General features: G+C 40.8%; 1 protein-coding gene across 2 annotated transcripts in view; it reads right to left on the bottom strand.

The window, feature by feature from the left end:
• The window catches only part of LOC120306787 (inosine-uridine preferring nucleoside hydrolase-like), a 38,272-nt gene extending 15,425 nt beyond the window's left edge, over window positions 1–22,847 (bottom strand). The window contains exons 1-4 of one of the 2 annotated variants that reach the window (XM_039340648.1): window positions 21,328–22,847; window positions 4,575–4,765; window positions 3,487–3,666; window positions 2,478–2,589 (exon numbers count right to left, since the gene is read on the bottom strand). In XM_039340648.1, coding sequence (XP_039196582.1) covers window positions 2,478–2,589; window positions 3,487–3,666; window positions 4,575–4,754 — 472 coding nt within the window. In that variant the 5' untranslated portion in view covers window positions 4,755–4,765; window positions 21,328–22,847. Of the gene's footprint in view, window positions 1–2,477; window positions 2,590–3,486; window positions 3,667–4,574; window positions 4,766–21,327 lie in introns of those variants that run through there. The other variant, XM_039340649.1, reaches the window with a different exon arrangement.
• Between the last annotated feature and the right edge of the window lie 136 nt (window positions 22,848–22,983).

Raw genomic sequence — 22,983 nt, 5'->3', positions numbered from 1 at the left:
ATGCAGCCTAGCACTATGTTGGCTTTTTTGGCAGTTGCAGCACACTGCTGACTTATATTTAAGTGATTGTCCACTAGAAGTCCAAGATCCCTCTCACAGTATTGAGCAAGGTACCACCAAACTAAATATGTGCATTTGTTTTTTCTTGCCTAAATGTAGAGCCTTACTTTTTTCAGCATTGAATTTCATTTTGTTAGATAGCACCCAATATTCAAGTCTGTCAAGATCCTTCTGTATTTTAAGCCTATCTTTTGGAGTGTTGGCTATTCTTGCCAGCTTAGTATTGTCTGCAAATTTTATGAGTACCCCATCTATCCCCTCATCCAAATCGTTGAAGATGTTGAAGAGTACTGGGCCCAGAACAGAGCCCTGGGGCACTCCATTACACATTTCCCTCCATATAGATGCAGTTCCATTGAGGACCACATGCTGAGTACGGCTGGTCAGCCAGCTATGAATCCATCTGGTGGTGATGCTGTCCAACCCACATTTTTCTATCTTATCAAGTAGTAGGTTGTGGTCTACTTTATCAAATGCCTTACTGAACTCCAAATAAATAATATCCACAGCATTCCTCTGGTCCACTAATTTTGTCATCTGTCAAAGAATGCAATAAGATTTGTCTGGCGTGATCTGTTTTTGACAAACCCATGTTGGCTTTTCAAAAGTATAGTCTTCTAATGAGAATATTTCAAATGAAATTGCAGGAGACATCCAGTCTTTGAAGACCTCTTGTGAAGGACCTCTTCATATGCAGCTTATACCAGAGGCTAACAAGTTGAACAATCAGGAAGTTCTTCTACATTTTATCTTGGGAATCTTTCTTTCACAACATATAGACAGACTTAATCATAGTTTCAATTAGGAAACTGACCATCCTGGACCAAGCAAAGTCCAAAAACGCCAGGGAATTTCTAGAAGCCTGGCACTGACAAATTAGCCATCAACAGACACATAGACATAAACAATATCTACAGATTATGCAAAACAGACAATCAACAAGCCAAAAGGGAACAAAAAGACCTAAGCACCTCTCCATCAACAATCAGCATCTAGATCAGCATAGATTAACTCCAAGATTAACATCAGACCAACAGTCAATTAGCAAGCATTACCCCAAACAAGGAACTACCAAACAAGCTTGCAATAAACAGTCCAACCAAAGAACCACCAAGACCACTCCCACCAACAGACAGGGCAATCCACTAGAATATAATCTGAGAGCAAACTCTACTCCTTACTAGCACTAATGTTTGGGTTTGGGTAATGAAATGTCTGCAAGAAAACAACCAAGCTCAGAGAGCACCAAGGACCCCTCTTTTCAACCTGAGCTACAAATATTCGACTTTATTGGAATCTTTCTTTGTATTTTAACCCACTGATTCTGGTCTGGGCAATATAGAATAAATACATACCATGTTCAGTTGGATTCCATTTAAATATATGAAGACCAAATTCATATTTTCTCTCAAATGTATTGTCTCTAAACATACTTAGATCCCTTATCTGTTCCTTGTAAGACTTGGTTTCGAGATTCTTAGTATCTCAGGAGCCTTACTAGCCTTCTCTGAACTTTGTCTGATTTGTCGTTACCCTTTTTTTGAACTGTGATGCCCAGAACAGGGCATAGTTCCCCAATAGGGTTTGACTGGCAGGATAGAACAGTTACTTTGCATAGTCTAAACTCTTATGCTCCTGTTTATGAACCCAAGATAGTATATGCCTTTTCAGCAACTACATCAGACTGTTAGTTTATATTTCTCTACATTCATTTTCACCATATTCATTTCAGTTTGCACTTCAAGCCTATCTAGACCTTCTTGAATTGTCTTTCATCTAATATTATTCAACTTTCCCAGCTTTGTGCAATTTAGTAAGAGTCATAGATAAAAATGCTAAACAGCAGCACCCAAAACAGAATTCTATGGCATTCCACTCAATACTTCGCTTCAGGCTGAACTGGAGCCATTGATGCACTTTCTTTAAGTACAGTCATTAAGCTGTGTCCATTAAATAGTAGCACCTTCTAGCCATACTTTGCTATTCCATGAAGGAGAATATCACAAGGCAAGTTGTCAAAAGCTTTGCTGAGGTCCAGATATATTATGACTATAGTATTCCCCTAATGATGTAATTCTATCATCACATAAGATGAAGTTAGGCATAATTTGGTTGTGATAACCATGTGCATCATGAATTACTTCCTTGGATAATTGCTATGATTATTCCACTTTATCCTATTACTTAATATATGTTAAAATATTGTTTAGGACACAACTCTTGTATACTTACTTGGGAGAAAGCTTGAATTAAAGCATTTAAAGTTTAGACTTTGTCTAAACAGCCAGAATTAGATAGTATGATTAGGTTTTTTTCCCCATAAAAATGAACAAACAGGTTAAAATGAATTTTAAGCATGGATCTGCCAAATTAGACAGATATAAACATGTCAAACAGGTCCTCTTGTGTTCACTTACATTCAGTATTTCCTCCCATGATGAACAAATTTTTAAGTTTCTTGGGAAGTGATGGCTCCATTTTTACTGCTAGTGCTATATTCGTCAGTGGACCAAGAGCAACCAGAGATATCTAAAGATAAATTTATTTATTGAATATTATTAATAACACATAATTGTAATATTATATTAATTTTTCTGTGGTTGATTAGGCCTCACTTCTTCAGATCAAACTGTTGCTATAGAGCAGCGGTTCTCAACCTATGGGTCGCGACCCCATTTGGGGTCGATCGACCATTTCTCGGGGGTCGCCAAACAAGGCGATCCGCCATTTTTCCCCCTCGGGGGGCGGCACTGCGCACGCGTGCCACGCATGGGGCGGTGCCGCGCATGCACGCCACGCATGGGGCGGCACCGCGCATGCGCGCCGTGCATGGGGGCGGCGCCACGCATGGGGGCAGCGCCACGCATGGGGGCCGCGCTGCGCCACGCATGGGGGCCGCGCCGCGCATGAGCGGCACGTTTGTGTGACGGGGGTCGCCGTCACACAAACGTTGAGAAGCACTGCTATAGAGACAATATGTGATCACATTTTTTGGTCCAGTTGGAAATAATATATGAATAAATCTTGAACTGAAAGTCAAAACATATTTTGCTATACTGTACTCATAAGGAATCTACTGTAATTCCATTTGGTACAGCACAGTTTTGTCCTTGTTCTGATGCCTCTATTTCTTCTTTCTAGGTTTCTTATGTTAACAGTAGGGCTGCCTTATCTTCTATATCTACTTTATCCATCCAAAGTCTTTGAATGTCAGGCAGCATGAAAGTAATACCTGGGCTGAAAATTCTAGACAACCACAAGTTGCAAGCAAAGAGATACAGAAAAAATATTGTTGCCATGTACTGGCCATGTGGATTTTTGCAGCCCTATTAAAAATATTGTGATGAAATTCAGATCTGGGGAACATGGAGACCTTATTCTATTACACATTTATGATAAATATTTATGGTACCTTTATTATCTCACCTGACCTGGTTGCTCATTCACTATTCTTAATATTGCGGTCACAGCATTTTCTTTCTGCAGAAGTTCTGTTCCTGGTGCATTAGGATCAGGAACATCACCCAATCCATCTTTGCCATGGAACAGTGCCCCTGTCACAGGCCCACCAAGTAGAGGACCAGTAGCACCAGGATAAACTGGAATCTATATATGAAAAGATGCCAGTATAATATGAATGTTAAAAAACAACTATTGATCCCCCTGAAATTAAATAACAATGTCAAATAATTTAATTGCACCATGAGTCCAGCCAGCCATTTTTTTATTTCAAGCAACTCAAATTCATATGATTTATCTTTGCTTATTTTATCGCATTTAAAAACATTTCTACATCTGTATAGAGGAACAAAATAAAAATATCTTATTTTGGGGAAAAAAACAGACAAAAGTGACATATGAGTGCTTTGTCTCCTTGGACTCCTCTTTTCCCCTCTTTTGAACCATTCACTTGTTCTGAAGGGAAAACATCTTCTTTCATTTGGTTGCTATATTCTGTTTGCTAATGGTTGCAGAGGTCCAAAACATACATCTCCTCTCCTTCCATCATCTCCCAGACCTGTGTCAAGTTGCAGTTTTCTGGGCAACTCTGTCATGCTGTTGCTGGGGAGAAGGTCAAATGGTACGGAAGGAAAGCAGCACAAGGGCTTTTAATATTGCTAAGTAATAAATGTGTTCTTCCACAACCTGGAAAATCCTACATGGACTAGTATGAAACTAAGCAAATAAATACATTAAAGTTTCCACTTCAGATCAAAACTAGAACACATCTAGTAATGTCATAGTGGTAATAATTTCTACCGCAAACCATGAAGTTGATTTAATCCTACCCAAGAGATCATATCCATAGTTAAAACAGCTGCATCAATATCTTTTTATAAAAGGCAAGAGACCACTTTTTGAAAATTAGTGGTGCAGCCACCCTTGTCTTATGCATAAAATGATTCTTACACATAAGCAAATAAACACCAGTCTCACATGCCAAGATCTGATTTTGTGAGTCCCATACACAGTGCTATGCTGAATGTGTTGGATTGTTCAATTGGGGCAATTACCTCAAGCTTATTACAAATATGTAACACACGGAGCACATTTCTAGATGTATTTTCCAATAGGTTGTTCCCATAAGTGCAAGTAATCCCCAGGACTTCTACACCGGGATTTGCAAGAGCCATCATTATAGCTTGAGCGTCATCAACACCACAATCAGCATCAATCAACAGAAGTTTCTTCATGTCATAAATATCTATGGAAAAGAAACATCAATAATTTAAAAAATAACCTTTGTATCAGCTGTAACTAATGTTGAAAAGGTACTTTTGGATAGATAGGAACCAAGGGCTTGTAGGCTTGCCTAGCAATAACTTTCATAAGCAATCATAATGAATATTGGGTTTGATCAGCCATATGATGTATATTCAAGTTTTATAAAAAAATATACATTCTGTTCCAACATACTAGTACTTAGAGAATGTACCAATACACTCTGGTGGGCTGAAACAAGGACATACTAGAAACCAGATCAAAATATAACTGATGAAAGTAACAAGAAGCAATCCCAAACTATGACTTGAAGCTGCCAAGAACAGCTAGACCCCTCCTAAATTGTTTTCTTTATTGCTGAATATTGTGATATGATTGATGAAAACAGAGTGGTAAGAGTGCAACAAATTAATGTGTGTATTTATACTTTTTGGCTAGGAAGAGACTACAAGAGAGCAAGCAAGTACACTATGGGAAATACACATTGAAAGAAATGCTTTGGTGATAGCTCTGTATTTAATGTGCTTCTGGTGGGTTAGGAGACAAAGGGAAGCCTTTTGGATGAAATTCATTGGGATCAGGGCAATGCAAGTGGGCCAAGGGTACTAATAACTATATACCAAGGTACTAACAAGGATACTAAATGTGATTGATGACTGTTTTTCACAGTTATGACTTTGGCAGTATCCCCATGATCATGTAATCCAAATCCAGATGCCTGGCAGCTGATTCACTTTTTTTATTGAAAAGTTTTACAAAAATTACAAAATATACCCCAAACCCACCCCCCTACCCCCCTACCCCACTTCCCAGAGCTGAATACAGGGTAACAAATATAATAACCATACTCTAACTAACATTAACCAACTATGTAGGTAAACAAATATAATGCACTTTAACTCTCTTTTAACACAGGATAAACAATTTACAAATGAACTTTATCATATAATCAAATTAAAATCCCAATTTATAAACAATACAATATAATAAAGCTTCCACTACACTAAACTATTATTATTAATAATAATAGCAATAATAATATTCAATAATTTATTCATAAAATAAATTGAACTTTTAGTCCCATATTTATTCTGAATATAATCTATCCATCTTCTCCAAACCGAAATGTATCTTTCTTGTGAATAATTCTTCAAATAAGCAGAAATCTTAGCCATTTCTGCTAAATTAGACACTTTAAGTGTCCATTCTTCTATAGTAGGCAAACAATCCTTCTTCCAATACTGCCCTACCAACAAGGCAGCTGATTCACTTTTGACTGTTGCTGTGTCTCAAGGCCATGTGATCACCTTTTGCAACCTTCTGACAAGCAAAGTCAATAGGGAAGCTGGATTCACTTAACAACTGGGATATTAACTTATCAACTGCAGTGCTTCACTGAACAACTGTGGCAAGAATGGTCATAAAATGGGGCAAAACTCACTTAACAAATGTCTCATTTAACAACAGAAATTTTGGACCCAATTGTGGTCGTAAGTCAAGGATTACCTGTAATCAGGTAACTGCAGCTTGAGACAAAAAAAAAAAAGCCATTCAAGAAGAGATCCCTTTCTGATTCAGGATTATTTTGACTTGCTTTTGGGAGCTTTTCCGGAAACCCCAGTTTATGCCCCAAGTTCTGAAGAGATGGTATGTGTTATGGCCCCATTGGAGCCTGGTTCGGAGGAGGAGGAGGAGATGGAACCGAGATCTTCCAACAAGGATGGCATATCTCCCTTGGCATATTTGGAGAGGCCAGGGGTTGAGGACGATGCTGTCCCAGGCCCCTCAGGCATTAGGGGAGGTGGTCAACCAGAGAGCTGCCTGCCTTCACAGACACAGGGGAGGATCATCTGCCAATAGGCAATGATGCTAATAGGCAGCAGATCTCTTCTGATGAGGAACAGTTGCCTCCTCCACTCGATCCAAAGGCATTTTGGGGTCTTCTGTATTTTAAGCTCCATATATATAATTATTATGTTTGATGGAGCAAAAACCTATCTTTACTAACACCATCTTTTCAATATTCCCTTCATAGTTTGGAAAGTGAAGATGATTCTGGAAAGGAAGCACCTAACTTAGTGTCCTTCAGGGCAGATGTTTTTTGAAGCTCTACTACTACATCTTCCTTAGCAGGACAGCTGTCTGCAAGGTGGCCAGGGGGCTCTCTTAGGTAGTTGGTTGGCCATCATAAGAACAGGCTATTGAACTGAATAGCCAGGATCCAATCCATCAGGACATTGCTTATAATCTTATGGGAGATATTTGTATTTTATGACAGCTAACTAGGAAAATGTACCAGTGTGCGGTGTAGTGATAATAGATGTGATTCCTGAACTTCTGCTTGCTGTGTAGTTGTTATTCTTGATACCAGAAAATAAGCAGAATAGAGTGCCAGGTCATTTTAGGAAACCTTTTGAACTTAGTCCAGTTTATAAACTTATTATACAAAGCATGTGAGGAGTCTGAGAGAAAGAAATTAGCAAGTTAAACTTGGAGCAGCTGGACTATTTAAGCATATTTGTCTAAAATCCAAGGCCAGGAATTTGCCTCCTTAAAAAAAAGACAAAGATAAAACATTAATTCCCCTTTATCACTAGCAGCCGCTATTAGGGACACAAGAAACCAGTCTAAAGCGGGATAAAAAATGCGCTAATAAAAAAAAACGAGCAAGTGGACGAACGAACCTACCAAACTGGTGACATCAAAGACAGAGCAGGAAGCTAAGCCTTCCCGCGGGCGGGGCTGAAAAAGGACGAGCGCCCAGAGTGATTTGGCCAATCACAAGCTGCCCAACTGAATTCTTTTGGCGTAATTCGCATCGTTGTTATGGCACCCGCGTTCCAATCGTTGCACGCGTGGACCCTCTTCGAGACAGTCTGGTAAGGATACCTTAATCGAGAACTAGAGGTGGTCGCTGGGCCTGGAGGTGGCTGAGCTACTAGCACTTGGAGGCTCGACCTGCTGATATGCACGAAGATATTTTTAGCCATGAAAATCTGCCCGGCAGTTGCATTGCTGCCTGCAGTGTAGCGGTAAACGTGCAATGTCTTCAAGGATAGTCGGCTTAGCAGCGAATGCCTTTACATCTTCGTTGTGGCCTTGCCAGACCTGGTTTCGGGAACTAACGGACCAAGAACGGCTTCTCCAAGAGGCGCGCATGGCTGACTTGTTATTGTTAGTGCGGGTTTGTGAAACAGCCGGCTGAAGCTTTATTGAAACCGGATATGTTACTAATCTTCCCGCATAAAATCAGGCCATTCATGCACATCTTCAGATACTTCCAGTGGTCCTCAGATTCGAGGTTATACCATCCGCAACTCCTGTCCTGCCGTGTGAGGCTAAAGAGATAATTCATGTGCTATTTGTACTATGCTATACAGGTAGTCCTCAACTTACAGCAGTTCATTTAGTGACCGTTCAAAGTTACACCACCATTGAAAATATGATTTATGACCATTTTTCACAGTTACAACCCTTGCAGCATTCCCATGATCATATGATCAAAATTCAGATGCCTGGCAACTGGTTCATATTTAGGACCGTTGCTGTCTCAAGGTCATGTGATCTTTTGCAAACTTCTAACAGTCAATGGGGAAGCCAGATTCACTTAGCAACTGGGTTACTAATTTATGACTGCAGTGATTCCTTAACAATTGTAGCAAGGTAGGTCATAAAATGGGGCAAAACTCACTTAACAAATGTCTCACTTAACAGAAATTTTGGGCTCAATTGTCATAAGTTGAGGACTATCTGTACATTCAGATACTTCCAGTGATCTCAGATTCGTGTGTATACAATCTGTAGCTCCTGTCCTGCCCATGTGAGGCTAAAGAGATAATTCATGTGCTATTTGCACTATACTATAAAGGCTTCCAGTTAGAAATTGCCACATTTCCCTTAAATCATCAATCTGGCAGCACTGTTTCAAACATATATATATATATATATATATATATATATATATATATATATATATATATATAGGTCTTTGGTTGTTCGGGTTTTCTCCCGCGTAAAATTGGAAGTGTCTTGGCGATGTTTCGACGAAGTCCCATTCGTCATCTTCAGGCTGGTGTTTTCAGCTTTGTGCTTTGAGCAGCAATGTGTGGTCTTAGCTGTTTCTTCCTTTTAACTGCAGTGAGGGTATGAACTGATGGATGGAGCTTGCTGTGTTCTGATTTTTGGGGAGGTGTGTTCTGAATGGTTAGGGGCTTGGCTGTGCTCTGATTGGCTGGGGGAGTGTTCTGTTTGGTTGTGCTCAGGTTAGTCTGAGTTGCAGAGGGGTTTAAGATTTAGGGGTTAGGGAGTCGTTTGTCAATAAGGGCAGGTTTCCAAATGGCTGGTAGGCGGGAGGTATCATCTCGCTTGTTCATGCTGTGTGGGCGTTTTTCAATCTCGATGGCTTCTGATTATTCTGTTATTAAAATGTTCACTTTTGGCAATGGTTCTGTTATTTTTAAAGTCAATTTCATGTCCTGTGGCTTTAAGGTGTTGGACCAGGGAAGATGTTGGTTCCTCTTTTTTGACTGAGTTCTTATGTTCTTCAATGCGTGCACTTATTCTTCTGTTGGTTTGTCCGATGTATATGGTGGGACAAGTGGTGCATGGGATTTCGTATACTCTTGATTTTCTAATTCAATTTTATCTTTGGGGTTTCTAAGGATGGTGGATATTTTTCTGTTTGTGCAGAATGCTGTTTTGATGTTGTGTTTATGGAGGATCTTACTGATTCTGTCTGTGGTGCCTTTTATGTATGGGAGGAGGCTTTGCCGTTTTCTTGTTCTTTGTCTTGGATTTTAGTGGGGGTTTCTTTTTGGATTAGGTTTGTAATCTTATTTCTATGGAATCCATTGGATGTTATTACATTGGTGAGAGTGTGTAGTTCGGGTTTTAGGTGTTGTTCGTCAGCTAAGCGTTTTGTTCTGGAGATGAGTGTCTTGGATACAGAGTTGATCTGTGCTGGGTGGTGGTGTGAGAGAGCGTGCAGATAGCGGTTTGTGTGTGTTTTCTTCTGGTAGATGGTGTGTCTTAGGGAGCCATTGGATTTCTTGTAGACTAAGACATCCAGGAAGGGAAGTTGGTTGTTAGCTTCTGTTTCCATGGTGAACTGTATTTTGGGGTGTAGGCTGTTGAGGTGTGTGAGGAAGTTGTCCAGTTTTTCTTTCCCATGTGGGCCAGATATGAAGGTGTAGTCTACTATCTGAGCCATGAGGTTGGGTTTGTGATAAGATTTTTCTAGAGCTTGGGTTTCAAAAGTGTTCCATGTAGAGGTTGGCAAATGCCCAGGGAGAGGGGTGATCCCATTCGGGTGCTCCTTCTGTTTGTTGGTATTTTTGTTCCGTTAGAGATGAAGTAATTGTGTTTGATAGGCAGTGGTGGTCAGATCTAAGATGTGTTTGGGGGGGTGTTAGATTGGTTTTGAATAGCTGTCAAGGCTTCTTTGATAGGCACTTGGGCTAAGAGGATATGACATCGAAAGCTCACTAAGTCAGGTGCGCATGGGCTGTAAGCTTTGTTTCTTTATGATCTCTATAAACTGGAATGAGTTTTTTACGTGTGAGGTGATGGATTCTGCATAGGGCTGTAGTTGTTGGGCGAGAAATTTGGCTAGGTTTGGTAGAGGTGAGCCTATGGAGCTGACTATAGGTCTGAGTGGGGTTCCTTCTTTGTGTATCTTGGGGAGACCATAGAGTTTAGGGCATCTGGATGATTTCTCTCTGGGAATGATTCTTTGCTGGATCTCTTCGCTAATGGGGGAGGCTTTTATCTTGGTTCGGGTGGTTTTTTCCAGGTAGGTGGTGGGATCTGTATTTAGGGGTTTGTATGTGGAGTCTTGGAGTAGGTTGGTTAATTTGGTTTGGTAGTCAGATGTGTTCATAACCACCGTGGCGTTGCCCTTGTCTGCTGGTAGGATTATTATGCTGGTGTCTTCTTTCAGGTTACGGAGTGCTGTCTGTTCCTCTTTGGGTAAGTTGCTTTTGGGTGGCTTGCTGGTGCAGAGGATGTTGGTGATTTTGAGTCTGATTTTGTTAGCGTCATCGGGTTTGATTTTGGTCAGGCTGGTTTCAACTTCACATATAATGGTTTCAGTGGGGATGTGTTTGGGAGCGACTGCAAAGTTGAATCCTTTGGAAAGGACATTGGTTTCGGCTTTGGTGAGGATCCTATCTGATATGTTATGCACTGTTTGTTTCATGTGTGGCTGTGAGGGAGGAGGGGTTTGTTTCTGGCGTTCTTGTAGTCTTCGGAGTGTGTTGGTGTGTGTATCTGTCTTGAGGGTGGTCTGTGTTTCGGCTCTCCAGACGGCGAGTTGTTTGGATTTGTCCCAAAGTGCGGGGTGGATCTTGTTGCTGAGTTTGAGGTGGAGTGTGAGGAGATCTTTGTTAATTCGGTCTAGGAGGAATCTTTTTGTGTGAAGTTCATTTCTGATTAGGGCAAATTCTGTTCTTTTCAGGATCCGTTTGGTGGCTGAAGAGTTGGAGTGGAATTTCAGTTGGAAACATGTGGGGATTAGATTTTGATCTCGGCAGTTACGTAGGAATGCGAGGTCACATAAAATGGAAGCTCTTTGGACTTCAAGTTTTTCATAGGTCCTGGTCAGATGGTGGATTTCCTCCCCGTAGAGGTTCGATATTTGTTTTCTGAGGTTTTCGCGGGTATTTGTATATAGTTCTTTGGTTGTTCGGGTTTTCTCCCGCGTAAAATTGGAAGTGTCTTGGAAACGTTTCGACGAAGTCCCATTCGTCATCTTCAGGCTGGTGTTTTCAGCTTCGTGCTTCGAGCAGCAATGTGTGGTCTTAGCTGTTTCTTCCTTTTAACTGCCAGTGAGGGTATGAACTGATTGGATGGGAAGATTGGCTGGTGTTTGATTGGGTGGAGGTGTGTTTGAATGGTAGGGGCTTGGCTGTGCTCTGATTGGCTGGGGGAGTGTTCGGTCTTGGTTGTGCTGCAGGTAGTCTGAGTTGCAGAGGGGTTGAAAGATTTTGGGGTTAGGGAGTCGTTTGTCAATAAGGGCAGGTTTCCAAATGGCTGGTAGGCGGGAGGTATCATCTCGATTGTCATGCTGTGTGGGCGTTTTTCTATCTCGATGGCTTCTCTGATTATTCTGTTATTAAAATGTTCACTTTTGGCAATGGTTCTGGTATTTTTAAAGTCAATTTCGTGTCCTGTGGCTTTAAGGTGTTGGACCAGGGAAGATGTTGGGTCCTCTTTTTTGACTGAGTTCTGATGTTCTTCAATGCGTGCACTTATTCTTCTGTTGGTTTGTCCGATGTATGTGGTGGGACAAGTGGTGCATGGGATTTCGTATACTCCTTGATTTTCTAATTCAATTTATCTTTGGGGTTTCTAAGGATGGTGGATATTTTTCTGTTTGTGCAGAATGCTGTTTTGATGTTGTGTTTATGGAGGATCTTACTGATTCTGTCTGTGTGCCTTTTATGTATGGGAGGAGGGCTTTGCCGTTTTCTTGTTCTTTGTCTTGGATTTTAGTGGGGGTTTCTTTTTGGATTAGGTTTGTAATCTTATTTCTATGAATCCATGGAATTGTATTACATTGGGTGAGGAGTGGGTATAGTTCGGGTTTTTAGGTGTTGCGTCAGCTAAGCGTTTTGTTCTGGAGATGAGTGTCTTGGCTACAGAGTTGATCTGTGCTGGGTGGTGGTGTGACGGAAAGCGTGCAGATAGCGGTTTTTGTGTGTGTGTTTTTCTTCTGGTAGATGGACTGTGTCCTAGGGAGGCCATTGGATTTCTTGTAGACTAAGACATCCAGGAAGGGAAGGTGGTTGTTAGCTTCTGTTTCCATGGTGAACTGTATTTTGGGGTGTAGGCTGTTGAGGTGTGTGAGGAAGTTGTCCAGTTTTTCTTTCCCATGTGGCCAGATTATGAAGGTGTCGTCTACATATCTGAGCCAGAGTTTGGGTTTGTGATCCGATTTTTCTAGAGCTTGGGTTCAAAGTGTTCCATGTAGAGGTTTGCAATACCAGAACCATTGACAAAGTCGAAACATTTTAATAACAGAATAATCAGAGAAGCCATCGAGATAGAAAAACGCCCACACAGCATGAACAAGCGAGATGATACCTCCCGCCTACAGCCATTTGGAAACCTGCCCTTATTGACAAACGACTCCCTAACCCCAAAATCTTAAACCCCTCTGCAACTCAGACTAACCTGAGCACAACCAAACAGAACACTCCCCCAGACAATCAGAGCACAGCCAAGCCCCTAAACATTCAGAACACACCTCCACCCAATCAGAACACAGCCAAGCTCCCATCCAATCAGTTCATACCCTCACTGGCAGTTAAAAGGAAGAAACAGCTAAAAACACACATTGCTGCTCAAAGCAAGAAGCTAAAAACACCAGCCTGAAGATGACGAATGTGACTTCGTCGAAACGTTGCCAAGACACTTCCAATTTTACGCGGGAGAAAACCCGAACAACCAAAGACCTATATACAAATACCCGCGGAAAACCTGCAGAAAAAACAAATATATCTATATATATATATATATATAATTATATATATATATATATATATATTAGGTCTTTTTGGTTGTTCGGTTTTCTCCCGCGTAAAATTGGAAGTGTCTTGGCGACGTTTCGACGAAGTCACATTCGTCATCTTCAGGCTGGTGCTTTCAGCTTCGTGCTTCGAGCAGCATGTGTGGTCTTAGCTGTTTCTTCCTTTTAACTGCCAGTGGGGGTATGAACTGATTGGGTGGGAGCTTGGCTGTGTTCTGATTGGGTGGAGGTGTGTTCTGATTGGTTAGGGGCTTGGCTGTGCTCTGATTGGCTGGGGGGTTGGCTGTGCTCTGATTGGCTGGGGGGTTGGCTGTGCTCTGATTGGCTGGGGGAGTGTTCTGTTTGGTTGTGCTCAGGTTAGTCTGAGTTGCAGAGGGGGTTTAAGATTTTGGGCTGCCTTGCTATTTTTTGGCTTCGCGTTGTGGTCGTGCCTCATTTTCATGGAGGGTGTCAGTTTGCTTCGTGTATGGATTGGAGGGCTTTGAAGTGGCTAATGATGCAGCTCTGGTCTGGCTTCTGGTTTGTGGTCGTGCCTCATCATCGGTGTGGCTTTGGGTTTGTTTTTTGCGTGGATGTGTGGTGGTGACATCCTGTGTGGTTTTTGTGAGTGTGGGTCTGGTATCATTTTTTGTGTTAGGGAGTCGTTTGTCAATAAGGGCAGGTTTCCAAATGGCTGGTAGGCGGGAGGTATCATCTCGCTTGTTCATGCTGTGTGGGCGTTTTTCTATCTCGATGGCTTCTCTGATTATTCTGTTATTAAAATGTTCACTTTTGGCAATGGTTCTGGTATTTTTAAAGTCAATTTCGTGTCCTGTGGCTTTAAGGTGTTGGACCAGGGAAGATGTTGGTTCCTCTTTTTTGACTGAGTTCTTATGTTCTTCAATGCGTGCACTTATTCTTCTGTTGGTTTGTCCGATGTATGTGGTGGGACAAGTGGTGCATGGGATTTCGTATACTCCTTGATTTTCTAATTCAATTTTATCTTTGGGGTTTCTAAGGATGGTGGATATTTTTCTGTTTGTGCAGAATGCTGTTTTGATGTTGTGTTTATGGAGGATCTTACTGATTCTGTCTGTGGTGCCTTTTATGTATGGGAGGAGGGCTTTGCCGTTTTCTTGTTCTTTGTCTTGGATTTTAGTGGGGGTTTCTTTTTGGATTAGGTTTGTAATCTTATTTCTTTGGAATCCATTGGATGTTAGTACATTGGTGAGAGTGTGTAGTTCAGTTTTTAGGTGTTGTTCGTCAGCTAAGCGTTTTGTTCTGGAGATGAGTGTCTTGGCTACAGAGTTGATCTGTAGCCCCCCAAACACATCTTAGATCTGACCCAACCACTGCCTATCCAACACATACTTCATCTATAATGGACAAAAATACAAACAAACAGAAGGAGCACCCATGGGATCACCCCTCTCACCTGTCATTGCAACCTCTACATGGAACACTTTGAAACCCAAGCTCTAGAAAAATCGGATCACAAACCCAAACTCTGGCTCAGATACGTAGACGACACCTTCATAATCTGGCCACATGGGAAAGAAAAACTGGACAACTTCCTCACACACCTCAACAGCCTACACCCCAAAATACAGTTCACCATGGAAACAGAAGCTAACAACCAACTTCCCTTCCTGGATGTCTTAGTCTACAAGAAATCCAATGGCTCCCTAGGACACACCATCTACCAGAAGAAAACACACACAAACCGCTATCTGCACGCTCTCTCACACCACCACCCAGCACAGATCAACTCTGTAGCCAAGACACTCATCTCCAGAACAAAACGCTTAGCTGACGAACAACACCTAAAAACTGAACTACACACTCTCACCAATGTACTAACATCCAATGGATTCCATAGAAATAAGATTACAAACCTAATCCAAAAAGAAACCCCCACTAAAATCCAAGACAAAGAACAAGAAAACGGCAAAGCCCTCCTCCCATACATAAAAGGCACCACAGACAGAATCAGTAAGATCCTCCATAAACACAACATCAAAACAGCATTCTGCACAAACAGAAAAATATCCACCATCCTTAGAAACCCCAAAGATAAAATTGAATTAGAAAATCAAGGAGTATACGAAATCCCATGCACCACTTGTCCCACCACATACATCGGACAAACCAACAGAAGAATAAGTGCACGCATTGAAGAACATAAGAACTCAGTCAAAAAAGAGGAACCAACATCTTCCCTGGTCCAACACCTTAAAGCCACAGGACATGAAATTGACTTTAAAAATACCAGAACCATTGCCAAAAGTGAACATTTTAATAACAGAATAATCAGAGAAGCCATCGAGATAGAAAAACGCCCACACAGCATGAACAAGCGAGATGATACCTCCCGCCTACCAGCCATTTGGAAACCCGCCCTTATTGACAAACGACTCCCTAATACAAAAAATGATACCAGACCCACACTCACAAAAACCACACAGGATGTCACCACCACACATCCACGCAAAAAGCAAACCCAAAGCCACACCGATGATGAGGCACGACCACAAACCAGAAGCCAGACCAGAGCTGCATCATTAGCCACTTTAAAGCCCTCCAATCCATACATGAAGCAAACTGACACCCTCCATGAAAATGAGGCACGACCACAAACGCGAAGCCAAAAAATAGCAAGGCAGCCCAAAATCTTAAACCCCTCTGCAACTCAGACTAACCTGAGCACAACCAAACATAACACTCCCCCAGCCAATCAGAGCACAACCAACCCCCCAGCCAATCAGAGCACAGCCAACCCCCCAGCCAATCAGAGCACAGCCATGCCCCTAACCAATCAGAACACACCTCCACCCAATCAGAACACAGCCAAGCTCCCACCCAATCAGTTCATACCCCCACTGGCAGTTAAAAGGAAGAAACAGCTAAGACCACACATTGCTGCTCGAAGCACGAAGCTGAAAACACCAGCCTGAAGATGACGAATGGGACTTCGTCGAAACTTCGCCAAGACACTTCCAATTTTACGCGGGAGAAAACCCGAACAACCAAAGACCTACATACAAACACCCGCGAAAACCTCAGAAAACATATATATATATATATATATATATATATATATATATATATATATATTAAGGGGCAGAAGCTTTCATGAGGTGTAGCTCACTTCATCAGACGCAGAAGCTTTCATGAGGTGTAGCTCACTTCATCAGACGCCAGGGTCTGATGGTGTAGAACTTGAAAAGGATGGATATGTAACTGCATGTTAGGTGTGAGACAGATTTGGAGAACTTCGTCAATTAACAATTGTAATGTGTCAAACACCTATTTGTCGGGGTCTTCTAAGATAGCTTGAAAACTTTAGAGATGTCAATTTGGTGGACTCACTCTCTGATCCTGACATCATTTTATTGTAAAATGACAACTTTGAAATCTATGTGTCCTGGCTCTGCTGTTCTTTGCATTGTGCTGAGAACAGATGTCAAACTTCTGCCTGTTAATTCTTTTGCAAAACATTTTACTTTCTCCAGAGTAGATGCAGAGGAACGATGCTGGCAGATAACAGCATTGGAAGAGGAGCATGAGATGGGAACTTACTCTAATTTTGTGTGAGAAATTGAGGGGACCTGAGATGTAGCCGTTAGTATAAATACAGGGGGCAAAGTAGCTATCTGGGTTTGTTGAAGGATCTGGTTTTCATGTTAACCTCATTGTTCTTATCACTTGTGTGAATCTGTTTCAAGATGATTGTATGCAAATATGGCAATTTGTGTGGAAGAATGCCATCCGGATTTAAGAAAAGGCACTGTCCTTGTAATTGGGTATGTCTAGTTTAATGAAGAGAAGGACTAGGGGAGACATGATAGCAGTGTTCCAATATCTCAGGGACTGCCACAAAGAAGAGGGAGTCAAGCTATTTTCCAAAGCACCTGAAGGCAGGACAAGAAGCAACAGGTGGAAACTAACCAAAGAGAGAAGCAACCTAGAACTAAGGAGAAACTTCCTGACAGTTAGAACAATTAACCAGTGGAACAACCTGTCTCCAGAAGCAGTGAATGCTCCAACACTGGAGATTTTTAAGAAGAAACTGGACAGCCATTTGTCCGAAATGGTATAGGGTTTCCTGCCTGAGCAGGGGGTTGGACTAGATGACCTCCAAGGTCCTTTTCGATTTTATTATTATTGTTGTTGTTGTTGTCATTATGGTTGTAACTTGAGTGGCAAGAGCTGTAGGTGACAACCAGTGAAATTCTGTTTCTGTAGTCAGGTTCTAGGAATTGATCTGGCTCTTTTGTCTATTGGTTGAATGAGTAGTTCAGACTCCCGAATGCCTGGCTTAATTCTGTGAGTTAAGCATGTCTGTTGCAGAACAAATTCAGTTGTGATGCAGAGTTCAGCAAAAGGTACTGTACACTTGGGAGGGTTTAAAAGAACTTTTAACACTACAATGGCTAATTGTTTCACATGTAACATAACCACCCTTTCTTCCCTCAGTTCTACTTCTGTTTTTAAATTTTATTCCAATGTAACAATTCCATGCATCTGGAGTAAGCTACACCTCATAAAAGTATATATCTTTGACACTGTTAGTTAGAAAAATTGCTATTGGATTCTTTCCGATATTGGCTACAATAAATTAACCTGGCCCTCTTACAATGTCTAGAAAAGGAGACACTCATCTCAGAATCCAGGAATACTGTACAAGTCTCATCAAGTGATCAACACCCAGAAAGAATAAAGAAAGTAGTAAAATTGTATGTCAGAGTGTCTTTGTATGTTAAGTAATTATATATACATGTAAGCTTTGTAAATAACTGTTACTGTTTTGATGTTATATTTTATATGCAGATCACTTCTAATATCTAAGTTAATTACAAGTTAAAGAAAACTTCAGGAAGAATGTTCCTTCATATGATAAGCATTAGTTTAACAAAGCTTTTCTTACCAATTCTTAGGGTGGTGCTTTTTAGCCTTCCATGCAGTTAAGTTTTACCAGGCACTCTATCAAAGAACCTGGATCCCACCATAATAGAAATCAAAGCTACTTTTTCAGAAGTCAATCTAACAGTAAAAGTTCATCCTAAATAGAGATTTGCTGACACTTTCATGTTAGGTGCAGATTCAAAACAAACAAACAAACAAACAAACAAATACCAAATGTCTTCAGGGCTATTTTATCATCCTAATCCTTTCCCCCCCCCATTTCTTGCTCCAAAATGAAAGAATATAAATCGACTGAGCAGAGATATGGAAGAGGTCAATAGCAGGGTAAGAAACGGCTAGAAATATTAATGGATCCTTATGATTATTTTTAGAAGTTCTGAACTAGCAGGCATGATCAAACCATTGTGAAGAAAAAGCATTAGAACATTGACTTTGTGCATTTGTGTTGTCTGTTTCTCCTGTCTGTGAGTTCCACACACTGCGGTGGGAATGTTAAGCCAACCCCCCCCCCATCCAGCAACATCCAAAAAGGCTAAAGAGCAACTTTACAAGGGCAGCCAGCAATTCCAGGGTGCATTACTTTAGAGCAGGGGTAGGCAACCCAAAACACTCAAAGAGCCACTTGGACCCGTTTCCCACCAAAAACAAAATACGGGAGCCGCAAAACCCTTTTGATATCTAAAATGAAGATAAACTGCATATATCCCTTTTTACCTTTATTATAGGTGTTTGTGTGTATGTGTGTTTGTGTGTGTGTATGTATGTGTGTGTGTGTGTTTTCTGAGGTTTTCGCGGGTGTTTGTATGTAGGTCTTTGGTTATTCGGGTTTTCTCCCACGTAAAATTCGAAGTGTCTTGGCGACATTTCGACGAAGTCTCATTCGTCATCTTCAGGCTGGTGCTTTCGGCTTCGTGCTTCTAGGAGCAATGTGTGATTGTAGCTGTTTCCTCCTTTTAACTGCCAGTGGGGGTATGAACTGATTGGATGAGAGCTTGACTGTGTTCTGATTGGATGGAGGTGTGTTCTGATTGGTTAAGAGCTTGGCTGTGCTCTGATTGGCTGGGGGGTTAGCTGTGCTCTGATTGGCTGGGGGGTTGGGTGTGCTCTGATTGGCTGGGAGAGTGTTCTGTTTGGGTGGGGGCTTTGTTGTGCTCAGGTTAGTATGAATTGCAGGGGGGTTTAAAATGGTGAACTGCATTGCTATTTTTTGGCTTTGCGTTCGTGGTCGTGCCTCATCTTCATGGTGGGTGTCAGTTTGCTTCATGTATGGATTGGAGGGGTTTAAAGTGGCTAATGATGCAGCTGTGGTCTGGCTTCTGATGAGGCACGACCACAAAAAGGAGGAAACAGATACAGTCACACATTGCTCCGAGAAGCACGAAGCCGAAAGCACCAGCCTGAAGATGACGAATGAGACTTCGTCGAAACGTCGCCAAGACACTTCCAATTTTACGTGGGACAAAACCCAAATAACCAAAGACCTACATATATATATATGTATGTATGTGTGTATATACACACACACACACACACTCATACACACACACAGAGGTAAAAAAAGGATATATGCAGTGTTATCTTCATTTTAGATGTCAAAAGGGTCTGTCTCTCTCTCTCTCCCTCCCTATCTGCCCTTGGTCTGCCACCCCTCTTCCCCTACTTTCTTTCTCTCTCTCTCCCTCCCCCTCTCTCTCTCTTTCTCTCCCCCCTCTCCTATCTGATGCTCACCTGGCAAGCTGGCTTCAAGCTGTTCTCCAACAAGCTCAGGAGTAGGCAACCTCTTTCTTTTATGACTCATGGACTTCAACTCCCAGAATTCCTGAGTCAGCCTAGCTGGGCTAGCTAGCTCTCTCCTGCCCTTCCTGCTTCCTGCAGAGACGCAGCAAAGGGAGGAGCTCTGCCCAGTAAGCTTTTCAGCTCCTCAGAGAACACTGTGAGTGCACTCTCTTTTACACACACACACACACACACACACAGAGAGAGAGAGAGAGAGAGAGAGAGAGAGAGAGAAAGAGAGAGAGAAAGAGAGAGAGAGAGAAGCAGGGAAGCGCAATTGCCTCTCTCTGTCTCTGTCTCTCTCTGCAAAGGCAGAGGAGGCTGGGAGCCACAGGGGAAGGCTCAAAGAGCCGCATGCGGCTTCGGAGCCGCAGGTTGCTGACCTGTGCTTTAGAGGCTATGTGTGTTGAACTTCAAGTGTCAATAGCTTTAGCCAGCAGCTAATGATAAAAGTGCTGGAGTTTGTGATTTAACAACATACAAGGACAACAGAGTTTCTCTTTGTTATAATCAACATTCTGTGAAAGCTTCACTCGTAGCTGGTCATTATAAACACTATCCGTTTCTTTTCATAAATTGTTGCAATTACAAATTTTGCTGTATCACGTTCTTCTTTGAACACTCTTCCCCCCCCCCCCCCGAATTAGATTGGCCTTGATTCTGGACCTCAATCCTGCTGGCATTTCATAATACTTTGAACACATGCATAGAGGTTGAACTGCTAGTTAGAATCCACGTAGTTATCAATTTGTGGCAAATTGGCTTTACCTCAATTGCCATTGCTTGTAGTTTGATTTATGTTATTTTTGTTTTGATTTTAAATCTTGCTAGCTGCTGAGAATCACTATGGTGAGATGGGTAATCATATAAATCCAATGTGAATAAATTGTAGCTTGTACATGTAGGTGGCTCTGAAAGTACTCCTAGGTAAAGAGGATTTTAAAATGGCTTTATTTTAAATAAACAAAGAGCTACTAATCAGGAATCTAATTCATCCTTTGCAACTACATTAGCAGATTTTAAAAAAAAAGTTGTACAGTAATCCAGTGTACAGTGATTTTAAATTGCATGCTAACCATACTGTAATATATTCCCGTCCTCTATCTCACTGAGATCCTTTTCTTTATAAAAACTACTTTTTCCTTATAAAAAAATATTTTTGCACCAGGACCAGAGGTTTATTCTTCCAAGCTTTCGTAAGGATGGGCTCCAGCATGAGTCCAAAAACTCAGAAGACTAAACCTCTGGTCCCGGTGACTGACCCAGATTGGATCCTGCAGCATTATCCTGGGACATATATATTCGTTTTCATTTGTGAAAAATATTTTTATCCTTACCTGCTGAGCTCTCAGATTCTCTCAGTCTGAATGCTTGCTACTTTTCAACGCTGTGGAATTTGATCAGATCTTGTTAATAGTTACCCAGTGTATTGTTAGAATATTAATAAAGTGTTGAATAAAAGAAACTGGAAAATGAGCAATTTAAATCAATATTCTTAGAGCCAAAATTATGTGAGAGATAATAGAATTGAATTTCCCAGCTTTATATTTCACTGAAATGCAATAAAACCACCACTGAAAAGTCATTGAAAACACATTTTCATCGTTCTCATTTTCACAACTAAAATACAGACTGCATTAGACTTACATTTTGTAATAGGTAAGATTAAAGGGATTAACCTCTATAATATCAAAGTAAGTGGGTATCTTTGCAGCTAGGCTTAGTTTAAAACTTTTAAAATCGGGATAACCCTAGGGAAAAAAGCACTTTCTCCCAATTACTTCGTTGAATGTATCATGCTATCCGTGGAAGTGAGCAAATTAATAAAAGTATGGAGATTAATGATTTCTTTGTTCATAGTCATATAGTTTTCCTTATATTGAAGTTCCCTGAATTGAAGATTAGATTGTGAGCTCGAGAAAGAATTATCTCTTTGTTCCCTAAACTATTGATAGCTGTACGTAAGTAAATAATAAAACATTGTAAGTGGAAGAACAGGTGTGGTTGTGATTTTTGCCTATCTTTGGCTCTCCTTGAATAGCAAGGCATCAAGCAGTACTATAAATGGTACTATAAAGCATGCTGAAAGTCCCTCAACACAACTTATCACTACGCATGAAGTTAGGTGGAACATAATAAGAGGGAACGAGGGTGTTTTCAAAAACCACGTTCAAAACTTGTTATTAAGTTGTCTTCTTTCATTATTTTTTTAGAAAGTCAGTAGCCCTTAACATGGTAAACTTTTTTCCTTTGTTGTCACAACCACCTTAGGAAGTAGATTCAGTTAAGAAATAATAATTAGCCCAACGTCAATGGGTTTCCATGGCTGTGGATGGATGAGAATCTGGTTTTGCCCTAGTCCAAGCTTGACCATATATCATATTGGCTCTCCCTGGCTTAGAACCAGTTCTTTGATTCTACAGAGTCTAATTCTTGCACCTGAAGTCTATTTCTAATATCTGCAATGGAATACTGGAATATTAGTGATATTTATATGTTTTGAAGATTGCCATTAGCTTTCTGTTGGTCTCATTTTCTACTACTGGATTCATGATTCATTAATATTTGATTTTATTTTGATTTATTTTTATTGGAAACTACCAGTTTATGTAAATAACACAAACAAATTCATCAATTTATTTTCATTGTAAAGTATCCAGTGATTTGAACTAAACTGTAAAAAAAATGCAGCCTTTCTTGCTTATTGATAAGGGCATAGAAGTACTATTACATGGTAATACGTTTTTAGAAAATATCAAAACATAAATATATTTTTATATATAATGAAATAATGAAACATCTTCCAAGATGTAGAGAAAGATAATCTTTCAGAGACTATACATGTTTATGCTAGAATAAATTTGACTTTTTTTTCTAAAATATATCAGCGCTACCATGAGAATTTATTGGTATGAAAACTTTAAAAAGTACAAACAAATGTAGGGATTATATCTGTGAGCATATTGTTGTTGTTGTTGTTTTTTAAAAAAAAA

Source organism: Crotalus tigris, unplaced genomic scaffold (assembly GCF_016545835.1).
Source record: "Crotalus tigris isolate CLP2741 ecotype Arizona unplaced genomic scaffold, ASM1654583v1 scf7180000017753.6788120, whole genome shotgun sequence".
Taxonomy (NCBI): Eukaryota; Metazoa; Chordata; class Lepidosauria; order Squamata; family Viperidae; genus Crotalus; species Crotalus tigris.
The sequence above is the reverse complement of the archived record's forward strand: the minus strand, read 5'-3'. Positions and strand labels throughout refer to the sequence as shown.